General features: G+C 41.4%; 1 protein-coding gene across 1 annotated transcript in view; it reads left to right on the forward strand.

Moving 5' to 3' along the window:
• PTPRO (protein tyrosine phosphatase, receptor type, O) overlaps window positions 1–14106 on the forward strand; it is a 64122-nt gene that overhangs the window by 22001 nt on the left and 28015 nt on the right. Inside the window, exons 9-12 of the mRNA XM_010002935.1 lie at window positions 2119–2230; window positions 7540–7691; window positions 8011–8131; window positions 13461–13600. Coding sequence (XP_010001237.1) covers window positions 2119–2230; window positions 7540–7691; window positions 8011–8131; window positions 13461–13600 — 525 coding nt within the window. The remainder of the gene's footprint in view (window positions 1–2118; window positions 2231–7539; window positions 7692–8010; window positions 8132–13460; window positions 13601–14106) is intronic.

The following is a 14106-nucleotide window of genomic DNA, read 5'->3' on the forward strand; positions in this document are numbered from 1 at the left end:
CTCAGGGGGAGTAGTCCAGAGCCTTATCTACATAATTAATATTGATAATATGGATTTGGGGCGCGCAGGCTAGTCTTGCTGTTTGCCATCTGGAAGGCTGAGCAGCAGAGATGGTCTTGTGAATATAGCCTTCATGTTCTGAAGCCATGAAGACTTAAACCAGAATTTCAACTAGGCGGAGACTGATCTCTAGAAGAACTTACACACGTGCATCTTTGCGAGATTGGATATTCAGCAAAATAAAGTGAAATTTTCCTATTTCTTTCTGTATATTCCTGGAGGTGAATAGATTTTATTCAGACTTTGTTTTTGCACAAGACAGCAAGCAATTTTAGCTTAAATTAGTTGTTCAGAAAGGTATGAGTATGCAAAAAGGATAGCAATAACTTTTGCTGCTTGTGATAGCTATAGTCATTTATTGTAACTGATTTGCATAATGCCATTTGTGGAGTCATTTTGGCTATAGTGGCTTAACTGTAATTGGGTACATGACTGTAAATCTAGCACATAAATCTCCAGGGAAATTAAAAACAAAAATAGCTTACCAAATGAGTAATTAATATCTTGTAGTCATGACTCAGCACAATTAGATTAATACCTGAGTGATCCGAGTCATCTTAGAAGAAATACTGTCTTCCAGAGCTAATGTGGTTCATTAGAAGATGAGCTGATATTGTCCCTTACTGCTCCAAATCCTGCTCAAGGCAGCCAAATTGGAATTCCTTTGTCTGAATTCCAGTCTGAAATGCTACAGTCCTGTATTGCAGCTAAAATGAGCATTTCTTAAAGAATAATTTTAAAGAGTAAGCCTGAATTAGAGGAGGAGCATCTCCTTGCTCTTCTGTCATGGCATTTAATATGTGGGTAGGCATTGGTGAATCTGGTGAATTGTTTGGTTTTTCTAGTGGTGGTCCAGAATCCTACCATGTCCAACAAATTTCTTTACAGTCTAGTGACACCTCTGAGTGTTGTATTCTGGAACAACAGTGTCAAGCCCAGTAAAGAGGCAGGGGAATAAAAAATCAAGCTGTTCAACAGCTTAGATCAAAAATTATTTCCTGAAGGTTTATCACTTGGTGAGAACTTTTGCAGTTGTGTTTGCTCTTTCACTTTGCTTTGAAAATGTTGTGCTCTGGATCTTATTTTAAAATTGTCAAAACAATGTTGGTATCCTCAATATTACACCAGGATGATATCATATGAAGTCCAAGCAGCTTCAAAGTTTTGGTGTTGATTGAGAAGAACTTTTTCTAAAAAGCATAAAGAGAATGGTTCGCAAACTCTATATTTGGATTGCCTTGTGGTTTCTGGGGAAAAAAGGCCACTGCAAACAGCACAGGTCTCTAAAAAAAAAGCAATTTCTACTTTGCTGGAAAGTTTCATTATTTCCAGTTTGCTTTCATTTTGTTTTTTTTTTAAATATCATGAAGCTTTTCATTTAAACATAATATTCAAAGTGTTATGTGCTGTCATTGGAAGTGTTTGAATTGTAACTTAAATATTACATTCACTATTGCAATATAAAGTACATTGCATTTTATACTTCATTTTTATCTCATTTGTATTTATATGTATGATTTAGGTCTCATTTGTAAGTCATCTATGTTTCATATTTCATGTATAATAAATGATAATACAAAGTGAAATACACTTTGAAAGTTGGGGAAGAAATGTCCTTTGAAGCGACAATATCTGAGTCCAAACCAGTGTTTCTAATTTATCCTTAAAACCTATTTAATCAAAATAGAAAAGACCACGCTTTCTAATTAAACATTCCACCTTCATTAGATCACAATTTTGTGATGGAAGATTGCTCTGTGGGAATTACTCTTGCTGCCCTGGAAATCAGTGAGAGGTTCCTGTGCTGGGTAGGACATGGGGCCATATGTGTATGGACAACCAGCAGCACCATCACAACCATGTTCCCTCTCACTGCACATTTTTAATAAATTGAAATCCCAAAGTACAGATATTTCCACTGGAGCACGTACTGGGAGCTCAGTAAAACGATTGTACATGTGGGCACTAGGTTTATAAATACTGTCACATTTTGTAAGTCACACCCTCATCCTGGTGAATTTTCTCCTGACCTGTTATGTATCTTTTGTCATTTTATAGAGAATAGCTAACCTGCTGCCTGCTTGGTATTACAATTTCCGGGTCACCATGGTGACTTGGGGAGACCCAGAGCTGAGCTGCTGTGACAGCTCCACCATCAGCTTCATAACAGGTAAGCAGCAGCCTGAAAAGACTGTGGAAATGTTCCCAGGAGATGAGGTGCTAGAAAGGTGTTACTTGGATGTTGTGTGTTTGTATCTGTGCCTGCAGACACTGGCAAGTTGTGATATTTAACAGCTAAATTTTATGTTGTGTTTTTTTTAAGGAAAGCTCTGCGACTGCTTTGAATTAATTTGTTTAATTTTCCTATTCCTATGCAAAGCACAATGTTTGATTACTCTGTTCTAGTCCTCTACCTGGATGCAGGTGATCCCTGGGCCAGTGATCCTTCTTTGTTTTCGTGACAGTATATATTTTAGAGATTCTTACGTTAGCTAGTATTATGAAACATTTTTCCATGTGTTTTTAATGATTCCATATACTTTTTCCTCCTCTTTCTCCTCCCAGTAATGCACCAGTCAGACCATGACTGAACCTCAGCTGACATGGAGTTCTGCACTGTTAGGCAGACCAAGGCAGGTCATATGCTTGGTAGCACATTATTCTTGTCCTTCAGCTTTTTTGCTTGTGCACAGTCAGGAGGGAAAGGTGATCAAGGTACTGCACCTGCAGTGGACAGATTGGCCTTGGAAAACTCTGTGGTGCTGGCAACTCATTTGTGATCCAGATTCTCAGCTGCAGGAAATTGATATAACCATGTGGACTGCCCTCTTCCAGTTGGGTCCAGCTTTGTGTTTAACACACTCTGTTGCCTCTTGTCAGATATTTTGAGTTTGAATCGTCAGTGTGTCAAACAGATTAACTAGAGAAGGAACCGCATGCCAGAGCTCCTGTTAGCAGCTTGCCACATGTTCTTAGCATCCAGACTGGTTAAGTCAGATCTCCCTGTTGAATCATTTTGTCTTAATACCCTGCTGTCTAGTTCACCTTGCAGAAGGTGATTGAAAGCAGTAAATAATTGAGATAGACTTTGAGAGGAAATAAATTACGACTTGCTCTTTTCCAGCTGTAGAAATCAAATTATGAGGAAAATCAGCCTGTAAGGTCCCAGACACTCCCTCCAAAGCAGATAATAGCCTACTCCTGGGTTTTCTTTTAGATGAGAGGCTAAAAGGATGCAAAATGAGGAAGGAATAGAGTAAGACACATTTGTGGTGTTGATTAATATATTGCCTGTGCTTGACAGAGCCACAATAGAAAAATATCAGTGTGTTAGGTCCTAGCTCCACTGAAGTCAGCAGAAACCCTCCCGATCCAACCTATCTGATCCCAAACCACACTGCTGACAAATTCTGGCACTTCTCCAGTGTTTCTCAAACACACAGCACCCACTGGGACCCTGTGCAGCTTCTTCAGGGATATTCATTGTCATTTGGTATCAATCAGCTTTTCTGTAGCACTATAAGGAAGCAATTTTCCAGCTGATTGCTTGCTGTATGAGGGGAGAAATGTCTTTTCCAACTGATTTGGGTACCAGGTTCAGCATTTTATAGTGGAAATGTTCCAGTGGGGCTCTCACACTTCAATATTGTGTCTCCAGAAAGCTGCAGCAGAAATTAGAGAAATTAAGGTTGTTCTAAAATATAAGTCATCATTGGGGCTGGTCTTGATCTCTGTATAGTGAAAGAAAAGAAAGTTACTGCTATTAGATGAAAAATGGATGAACTCCTTAACCAGCAGATGTAGACAAAATCAGAAATGGATTACTAGGTAATGTCATTGATTTATGATTGGCAAAAGATCTCTTCAAAAAGATCAGCTGGTCTTAAGTGAAAATAGCCAGGAAATATCTGACTGGAAAGTTGTACCAATGTTTAGTTCATCTTGTTATCAAAGGTTTATCCTTTGTTTCTGATCTGAAGTTTTCTAGTTTTAGTATGTAGTCCATAATTCTTGTTACACTTTTATTGACTGAAGAGAGACAAAGCTTCTTTTTCCTCTCTATGCAGAATTTAGTTTCACTCTTTTCTGTTATTAAATTGTTTCTATTGACATCTTCAGGTGCTCTGACTGTAAGGCGTTTTCTCATGTTACTTTTTTTTTCTGCACTCTGCCTCTCTAATTTTTACTGTCTTTACTAAAGTATGTGAAAACAGAAAGTGTAATAGCAGCCTGCTGAATACTCCTACAGAGGCAAAATCAGCTCCCTATTCAATGCTCTCCTGTTTGTACATCTAGATGATTGCATTTGCTATGGCATCACACTGGTGAAAGTCTTTGTTGATTTACTTCTACTCTGTTGCTTTTAACCGAATTTATCATTTGGGAGGTGATGTCTACATGCCTTTTTCCTAAAGACTCAACTTTGCACCTGTTACTTCAAAATACATTTTGTCTGAGCAGGCCCATAATTGAAATCACAACCCTGTCCAAATCCTGCATTCCTCTGCCAGTAGCTGTGTTAATTGGATGGTTTGTCAGTGGTGCTTTTGCTTTCAGACTCTTGATGAAAATGTTTAATAGCAGTGAGCCAGGACACAGCAATTTAAGGGAAGAGTCCTAACAAAGAAACCTGATTTGATAAAATTACAAGGGCTTATCAGTAGGTGGTCACCATTGAATGTGAGCATTAAATATGCTTCTGTCCCCCTATTGCCTTATTACTTGCAATCTCTTCAGCTTTGTCCAGGGACTGCTGTCAGGCTAACTTGCAAGAAGGTCGCATGCCAGTTTTTCATGTCCGCAGTTTTGAAATGTTTTTCCCCAGTAAATCCTGCCTTTTCACTCTTTCAAGTTACCAGATGACTGCAGAGTTCTTTATCACCCTCAGCCCCTTTCTTTACAGAGAGGGAACAGATGGTTTTATGGGGTACTTGGTCCCTTTCTGCATCATTTTGAGCAATGCTACTTCCCCTGCACAGGTTGCCAGGAATTAAAACAAAACAGAAAGGAAAAACACACCAAAAAACCCTAAAGTTTAAAATACTAGAGTGAAGGATTTGTAGTCTTCTTGACAGCATACCGTCTGTCAGTTCTTCTCTGTGTATCTGGAAAGCTAACCTCTGCACCTGGAACATAAGCTTATTTTTTTTAAAACAAAGCAGAAGGATCATCTGGGAGTTTGGGACCACACCTCGCAGAAAGCTCAGAGCAAGCAAACCATTTCCCTGAGCAGGATCCCAGTGCTCCTGTAGAGTCTATAGGAAAGTTGAGCCTTTACTGAACTGCAGTACCTGGAATGAAGAGTGTTACAAGAGACCAGATGGTATGTAGGTGTCTCCCACAGCAACTGGTCAGAAGTCCCAGGAGAACTGGGGAGATTTGGAGGATCCCAGAGACTTGCCAGAAACAGCATTTGTTCTGCCAGGCTCCTGCAGCAGCAGTTGCACACTTCTGTTTTAATGCAGGGAGAGACTGTGGCACTGCCAGTGTTGCTGTGTTGACTGATGAGTTTTTAATGCCACCTGCTGTAAACAGCAGGATTTAAAGCAAACATAAGCAAGGGTGCTTTAGACCACCAACATTTTCTTTTACAATCAGAATGCTTTGATCTTTAGAGAAGCAAAAATTATTAGAAACACAGACTCTTGGTGCTGGTGAGTACCACTGTCTGCTGTCTGTTGGTCCAGTGGATGCTTTCAGTTGTCAGTTCAGGTCAGGTCAGCGAAGGGATGTAATTTCCTACAGCCTCTCTGTGCCAATCAGCTCCCAGTGGAGCATGGTGCTAGGGGAGTGGATCACCCAAGTCTCGTGGCCTAGTGTCATTTCATGTATCCTGGACATTCATTGCCAGATACCTAAAGCAAACAGCTTTGTGAACATTAAGAGGGGAAGCATGTAATCAGTATTCAGGTATAGGAGGAAATTATAAGAAATGTGTAAGATTAATGCCAGTTGTGACCTTAAATTTTGAGGAATACACAGTCCTGGACAGAGATGGACTGGGAAATTTAGATTAAAAGTATCATTCCTTAAAAGACTTTGTACTAAATAAAGTTGCTTCCTCTCACAGCATAAAAAGGACATTTTCAACATTAATTTGAGATAACAGTCTTAGTAAATGTTTCTAAATGGCTCTAAATTGTCCGTGCATTGTATTTGGTGCCTTCTTCAATGATTAATTTAAATCTATTGTCCAAACTGTTTGCTGTCGAATGTCTCAATACAAAAGTCATAGAAGCCTTCGTGAAAGCAGCAGTGACATCTTGTGGGCCCTTCGAACAGACTCGAGCTCTGAGTATTTCCTGCATTTCATCTGGGCTGCTGGCACATCTGAGCTGCCTTTGCACAAACACACTGTGCTCAGCGGGGCTTGTGCAGAGGAAGATCAATCAGCCTGTATTGTTTTCCCTTCGGTGCTCCTAAAGAATCTGCCAAGCACACAGATTAGTACACTTCCCTGTTTTATCCAGGTTATCCCATTGGTATAAATTTGAGAGTTATGATTGTAACTAATTGCTGACTTTCACTTTTGGGTCTCCATTCAGTTTTATCTTAAATTCTAACTGGGGACCTGCACCTCTGAATTAGGTAATGAAGGTCAGATGAATAGCTATACACTCTGCAATTAATAGAGAGGCATCTCCAGGAGGTAATTCGCTTACTCATCCTAAATATCTGTTTTAAGAAGAGAGCTGTTGTTCTGGAGGGTGTTGTCTTTCTAGGGCTGCACAAGCAGCCAAGAGCTTGCTGGCAGCTTCAGAGCAAGACGAGCCATTGGACAGGCTGAGGGGGCTGTGGTGGGGCAGTCTGAGCTGGGCAGGAGCTGAGTGTGTGGAGGAAGAGGAGGTTCAACCACTACTTCACCTAATACCTAACTATGTGGCTACTGTGTGCCAGACACATGCTCCTTAGATGGGTGTTAGCTGACTGTGGCCTTCTTTGTCCGTGGGACTTTCACCCCAGGAACAAAGGTGACTGTAACTTTTAATGCAAAAAGATATTATTTACATAACTGCGGTTTTGGGACTTCTCCTAGGAAAATACCAACTTGGTGAAAGGAAGATAATTCTTTCCTATGGAAAGGCTCACCATATTATTCAGTGTGACAGTTCTTTATTTCTCACTGATTGTAATTTCTTTTCAGTGCTATAACACAGTGAAGCAATATTTGAAGCCTTTAACTTGACTTCAGACTCTGTAAATGTGAACTAAAAAATTGTTTACATGAACCAGTAGCTTCATCTTTTTTTAACTGAAAGGTTGCAAAGAAGAATATATTTTTGTTTCAAATATCCTCCAGATTATATGCCATTTTTTGCTTCTTTCAGCTAGCACTCAGGTGCAAAAGCTTTTACTAATATGTTTTTGCTATCTTTATTATAGTCTTTCCAACATTATCCTTTGGCAGAAGTTTATTGCTGGACTTAGTAACCAACTGTGTTAGACCCTGTCTGTAATACATTTGCCTTCTCCCTTCAGCACCAGTGGCGCCTGAGATTACCTCCATAGAATATTACAACCACCTTTTGTATGTCACCTGGACCTATGGAGAAGATGGCACTGACCTTTCTCATTCCAGGATGCTACATTGGATGGTCGTTGCTGAAGGAAAGAAAAAAATCAAGAAGAGTGTAAGTAGGAGTGGGAAATCTCTCTCTCTTTTCTCAGTATTTTTTCTGCTGAGTTGATAACTTCGTATTACATATTATTATATATAGAAAATATGCCCTAAGATTGTCTTCTCTCTGCATTGTGATATTCTGTTGAGCATTATGGCTTTCCACAGTTGGTGTCGGTGGGAACTGGTTCATACAAGTCTAGAGTACACAGAAGTCATCTACTGTGATGTATAGAACTGTCTTTGTAGCATATAAAGTGCCCAGTTTAATTTTAGAGGAAGAATATCTGGCTTGGGTCATAATTAACAGTTGGTGTCTATAATTATTGTAGGTAACACGCAGTGTGATGACTGCAGTGTTAAGCTTGCCTCCGGGGGACATTTACAACCTTTCAGTGACTGCTTGTACTGAAAGAGGCAGCAATACTTCCCTGCCCCAGCTTGTGAAATTGGGTAAGAAATGCTTGTTTGTAAATTACAAGTACACTCCTTTCATTTTCCTGTAAAAGTAACTCTGTCAGCAGATTCAGCATCTTCATCATTTCAGTGTAATACATCTGTGACCACATTTCTTCTGATAAGTTGTAATTTTCACCTCCCCTTGCTGTGAAGATTGTCTCATTCCCTTGTGTGAAGCTACTCTCCTAAAATTACTGAAGAGGAAAAAGAGTGGCAGAATCTGGCTGTAACTGGAATAAGGAGAGTGGGAAATACATAATACCTTGCTGGGAGAACAATTCTGCTTCATATTTGTTTTCTTACGGTCTTGAGCAAAGGCAGGTTTTGGAATGGTGACTCAGACTTCGCAGCTGAAATTTTCAGCACAAAGCTAAACTTTCCTTGGTTTTGATAAGCCTATTTCTGGGTCTGCAGTCTGCCACCTGGTCTGGTCTCCTGTCCCCTCTCCTGTGTTTCTGGACATCTCCACCAAAAATGTACCCTTAGATACAAATCAATGACAGTACACTTTAAAAAAACCCAGTCAAACTCACAGGCATCATTCTCAAATGATCAATCATTCTCAAAATCAGTTTCATTCTAAGAGAAATACATGTAATGCACTCAAAGAAACAAAATAAGACTTAAGAACTTCAACCTTTAGGTAGAACTTCAAAATCATAAAATCATAGAATGGTTTTGGTTAGAGGGGACCTTAAAGATCTTCTAGATCCAACTCCTCTGCAATGGTAGGGACACCTCCCACTAGATCAGGTTGCTCCAAGCCCCATCCAACCTGGCCTTGGACACTTCCAGCGATGGGGCCTCCACAACTTTCCTGGGCAACCTCTGCCAGTGTCTCACCACCTTCATACCAAAGAATTTCTTCCTAATGGATAACTTAAATCTCCCCTCTTTCAGTTTTAATCCATTACCCCTTGTCCTGTTGCTACAAGCCCTTGTAAAAAGTCCCTTCCCAGCTTTCCTTTAGGCCCCCGTCAGATACTGAAAGACTGCTATGAGATCTCATTCAAGCCTTCTCTTCTTCAGGCAGAGGACTCTTTGCCTGACACATTCTTTTAGCTGTGAGGAAGACTGGGTACTGCGCCATTAAACCTTAAGATATTTCACTCTGCTTTTGCATGCACTAGGTACCTAAAACTGAAAATTTGAAGTGTGCTGAGCTGCTTTTACAGGCATTAACTCCCCTGTGAAGATGGGTAAAGAAGAGTTAGTAATTTCAAACTGGATTATCTTCTCTACATGCATAATAAACCTTTCCTGAGTGACAGTGAAAGAAGTGAATTTAAAGGGCTCCATAACTTCTGATTGAATTAGAGGTCTTGAAGCAATTCTTGTATATTTGTCTTTCTCAATAGCCCTTCCTCACATCTCTTCAACAGTGCTGGGGCAAGCAGTACAGCCATGAGAATATGAAGTTCTTCCTGGTCTTTTCACCAAATACCCCTTTCACCAAAAGGGGTATTTGAAATATGTAGACAAATTCCATGTTTTTTCTTCTTCTCAGTGGAAGTCCTGCCCACTGTTTTCCCCGTGTCTTGTGTCTGTACACAGAGCTACGTGTGTGTAACTTTTTCTTCCCAGGATTGAGTGGGTGGATTGTCCAAATATTTTAGGGGAATATTTCAAAATATCAGCTAGCTTTATCTTTCAGACAGGTCCACAATGTATTCATGTTGTACACCCTGCAACTTAGTTCCGTCTTCCTGTTCTTTGGTTATGCACAGGCAGGCTCCTATTGAATGGCTATAGTTATTTTGCTCTTGCTTTCATTGATGACAGAGAGAAGGTGGGATGAATTCCATTTTGATAAATCACTTCTAGACTTCTGGTTGTGAGGTTTTTGTTGGTTTGAGTGGGGTTTTTTTGTTTTGTTTTATTTTATTTATGCTATTTGCACCTTGACTAGACAGGATATTTTACCAGAGGTTTTCCTTCTCTTTTTTTCTGAGGGAGCAATGGGAGTTGTAATTAGCAGTAGTGGGAACTGACTCTAAGTGACAGACGACTCAGCACTTGGCAGTCACTTGAGCACTCCTGCCAAATGTTCTTCCCTCCATGATGTTTGCTTCATCCTGGCAGCTTTCCACTTGCAGAAAAATCAAACCATTTGCTGGAGGCAAAAGGAGGATTTGCTTGGGATAATGCCCAAATGCAAAGCTCATATTTTAATTGAGGCCATTTTTTACCTGTAGTGAGGGATGGAATGTATTTCTGAATCCAAGAGCAGATATATGGGTGTAATTAAGAGAGAGGGATGCTTTCCAATGTAGTTCTGTGACAACATGTACACTGCAATCCCTGTGACACAGAAGAAGGCATGTGAGCATGCCTCAGTCCCTACCCAACTCTCTCCCTAATGTCAATGTAATCTTGGCAGCCTTCAACACTGGAACAGTGGTCTGATTGTCTGAAGATCAGATATGTCTCCAAAATGTCTATAACCACTTGAGCAAGTCCTTTCTGCCAAGTTTTTTTGTGACGGATTTTACATGTCATGCCTGGACTCCTATGACAGCATCTCACAGAATGAGAAGGGAAAAAATAAGAGCAAAATGTTGTAGTACATGGCACATTGTATGTAGTGTGCCAGGATCCTGGAATCAGGTCATTGTTTGAGAATGCCAGCTTTCATTGAACATCATTGATTAGGAAATCTGAAAACTTGGGAGAACAGCTTGGAAATGTACAACCTAAACATTGCACTCTCTGAAGACAAACCAAAAGAGTCCAGCATGCCTGAGGCATTGAAAGCTAGGTATTGCCAATACCAATTGTGTGAAGTCATCAGGATGAAAATCAGGATCAAGCCTTGGTCCTTAAATAAACTTGGGGGAAAAAGTGTATCTCGTCTTAACACCATTACTAGGCTTTTTGCTTCTCCCTCCTGCTCTTAAATTTTTCTCCTCCAGTTTTCCTGTGGTTTCCATATTCCAGGTTGGTTCAGGCAGGGGTGCAGTGAGGCATGGCCTGCACTGGAGGTCTGTGTGGCCTCCCATGGGCCACTGCCTGCCAAGTCCTGGGCTCCACAGGTGGTGAAGTGACCCTGTATGGGGAGAGTGGAGGCCACCTCACACAAAGCTAAGGATGCTGGGTACAGACATCCATCCATGTTTCGCAGTATCTCTGATGCCATCACTCCCTGGAGGACCCTCCATATGTCTCCTGTCATGTGGTTGTCTCCTCCTCAGACCCTTGTATGTTTCTTCTTTAGGAAGAAGCTCTTCACTATGAGTGTGGTGAGACATTGGAACAGGTTGTCCAGGGAAGTTGTGAGTTCCCATCTCTGGAAGTGTTCAAGGCCAGGTTGGATTGGTCTTGGAGGAACCTGGTCTTGTGGAAAGTGCCAGAAGGGTTATGCAGTGCATGCAGAACAACCAGGTGATAAGGCCCAGTCAGCATGGGTTCATGAAGAGCAGGTCCTATTGACTAACCTGATCTTCTTCTATGACAGGGTGACACACTTACTGGAGGAGGGAAGGGCTGTGGATGTTGTTTACCTTGACTTCAGCAAGGCCTATAACAAGGTTTCCCACAACATTCTCCTAGAGAAGGTGGCTGCTCCTGGCTTGGATGTGCACACCTTTTGCTGGATAAAAATCTGACTGGACAGCCAGATCCAAAGAGTTGCGTTGAATGGAGTTAAATCCAGTTAGTGGGTGGTCACGAGTGGTGTTTCCTAGGGCTCAGTGCTGGAGCTGCTCCTGTTTAACATCTTTATCGATGAAGGGATAGAATGCACCCTCAGTAAGTTTGCAGGTGACACTAAGCTGGGTGAAAGTGTCCATCAGCTTGAGGGCAGGGAGGCTCTGCCAATGGATCTAGACAGGCTTTACCATAGGGCCAAGGCCAATAGCATGAGTTTCACTAAGGCCAAATGTCAGGTCCTGCACTTTGGCCACAACAACCCCCAGCAGTGCTACAAGCTTGGGGAGGAGCTGCCCAGCAGAGAGGGACCTGGGGATGCTGATTGACAACCAGCTGAGCATGAGCCAGCAGTGTGCCCGAGTGGCCAAGAAGGCCAACATCATCCTGGTCTGCATCAGGAATAGTGTGACCAGCAGGACCAGGGAGGTGATCCTGTCCCTATACTCAGCCTTGGTGAGGCTGCACCTCGAGCACTGTGTGCAGTTTTGGGTACCACAGTATAGGAAGGACATTGAGGTGCTGGAGAGGGTGCAGAGAAGGGCAACCAGGCTGATTAGGGGTCTGGAGAACCAGCCCTATGAGGAGAGGCTGAGGGAGCTGGGGCTGTTCAGCCTGGAGAAGAGGAGGCTGAAGGGAGGCCTCATTGCCCTCTACAACTACCTGAAAAAAGGTTTTACTGAGGCATGTGTTGGCCTCTTCTCCCTGATGACCAGTGATAGGACAAGAGGAAATGGGGTCAAGCTGTGCCAGGGGAGGTTCAGACTGGATATTAGGAAAATTTCTTCACAGAAGGAGTGATGAGGCATTGGAACAGGCTGCCCAGGGAAGTGGTGGAGGCACCATCCGTGGAGATGTTCAAAAAAGGAGTACACAGGGTGTTTCATAAGATGGTTTAGAGATTAGAGGTTGTAGGGTGGATGGTTGGACCTGATGATCTTGAAGGTCTTTTCCAACCTTGACAATTCTATGATTCTGTGATTTTGAAGGTCCCTTCCAAAACCAACCATTTGATGATTCTATTAATGTTTGCCCATTGTCAGTTCCTTTGGCACAAAAGCAATGAAAATCACAGCAATAAATGAGAACCCCTGAGATCTGGACCTCTGCATCCAGTGAGGAGAGAAAATTACTGCAGCTTAGCAAGATGAACACAGACCCAATGGCTCTTAAATGTTAGCCTGAAGAAAAAAAAAGACAAGTTTTTTTTAAACTGCTAATTGACTAAATATTTCCTCTTCTACAATTAAATGCACCTAGACAGTCTTTGCTACTTCTTTATTGTCTCCTGGGGCAGAAAAGAAAAACTTTCTCAGGTCAAATGTGTTGCTAACAGGTGGGCAGCCCAAATGGGTTTCTGCTAACATAGTTCTATTAATAGAACATGCTCATCCTCAAACAAGGACTGCTGAAAAGGGAAGTGAAATAATTACGCAACTGTTCAAACAGAGAACAGTTTAAATAGAGTAGAAAAACCAAGACACTTCATCATCTTCCCATTTTACAGTGGTAACTTGTCATCATGAGAGGCAGGGCTTTACATTGGCAGGCTTTATCTGAAGGAAATGAAGACAGAAGGGCATCAGGCATTGCTTTCTTTTTTGTTCAAGGCTTCCTTTTCTCAGTTGTCTGGAAGTTTCAAGATAAGCTTAATGAAAGGAGATTTTCTCTTAACCAGAACCAGCCCCTCCCAAATCACTGTTTGCTGTCAACAAGACTCAGACGTCTGTGACACTGCTGTGGGTGGAAGAAGGAGTGGCTGATTTCTTTGAAGTCTATTGCCAACAGGCTGGATCTGGTCAGGAAACAAAAGTCCAGGTATGTAAGCATCTCTTCTGTGGTTCCTGCTCTTCATCTCTGAAACAGACTGGGCCTTACATCTTTCTGTTTTGGTGTCTGCTGCTTAGCATTTGTATATAAAGCCCAATGACATTTTATGCTTAGTACACAGGTTAGACCGTTAAACCAAATGTGGTGAGTGGAACTACTGAAGAATATAAAATACTAAAATATTTCATTATTTGGCAATATTAATATTGGCTTCTGTATTGATGAGATTGTAACTAGTTGAACAGAAACTATGTACATCGGACACTGTCAAGTCTTTGGCTACTTGTGAAAATGGCTCTAATATACTGTGCAAAATATGAAGGCCACAAAACTAAGGGAGTGTCAATGGACAGGAAGGGAAAAATGGTCAGGTAGCTTGGTAAGGTGTGGGAAAACAGGACATATTTAGATGCCATGAGATCTTTATGCAGCATTTAATTATTTCTGGTTTACAGTATTCCTAGTTTTGCGAACTGTTAACTGAAGTTCAGCAG

The sequence above is a fragment of the Chaetura pelagica genome, unplaced genomic scaffold, assembly GCF_000747805.2.
Source record: "Chaetura pelagica isolate M959 unplaced genomic scaffold, ChaPel_1.0 scaffold117, whole genome shotgun sequence".
In the NCBI taxonomy this organism is placed as follows: domain Eukaryota; kingdom Metazoa; phylum Chordata; class Aves; order Apodiformes; family Apodidae; genus Chaetura; species Chaetura pelagica.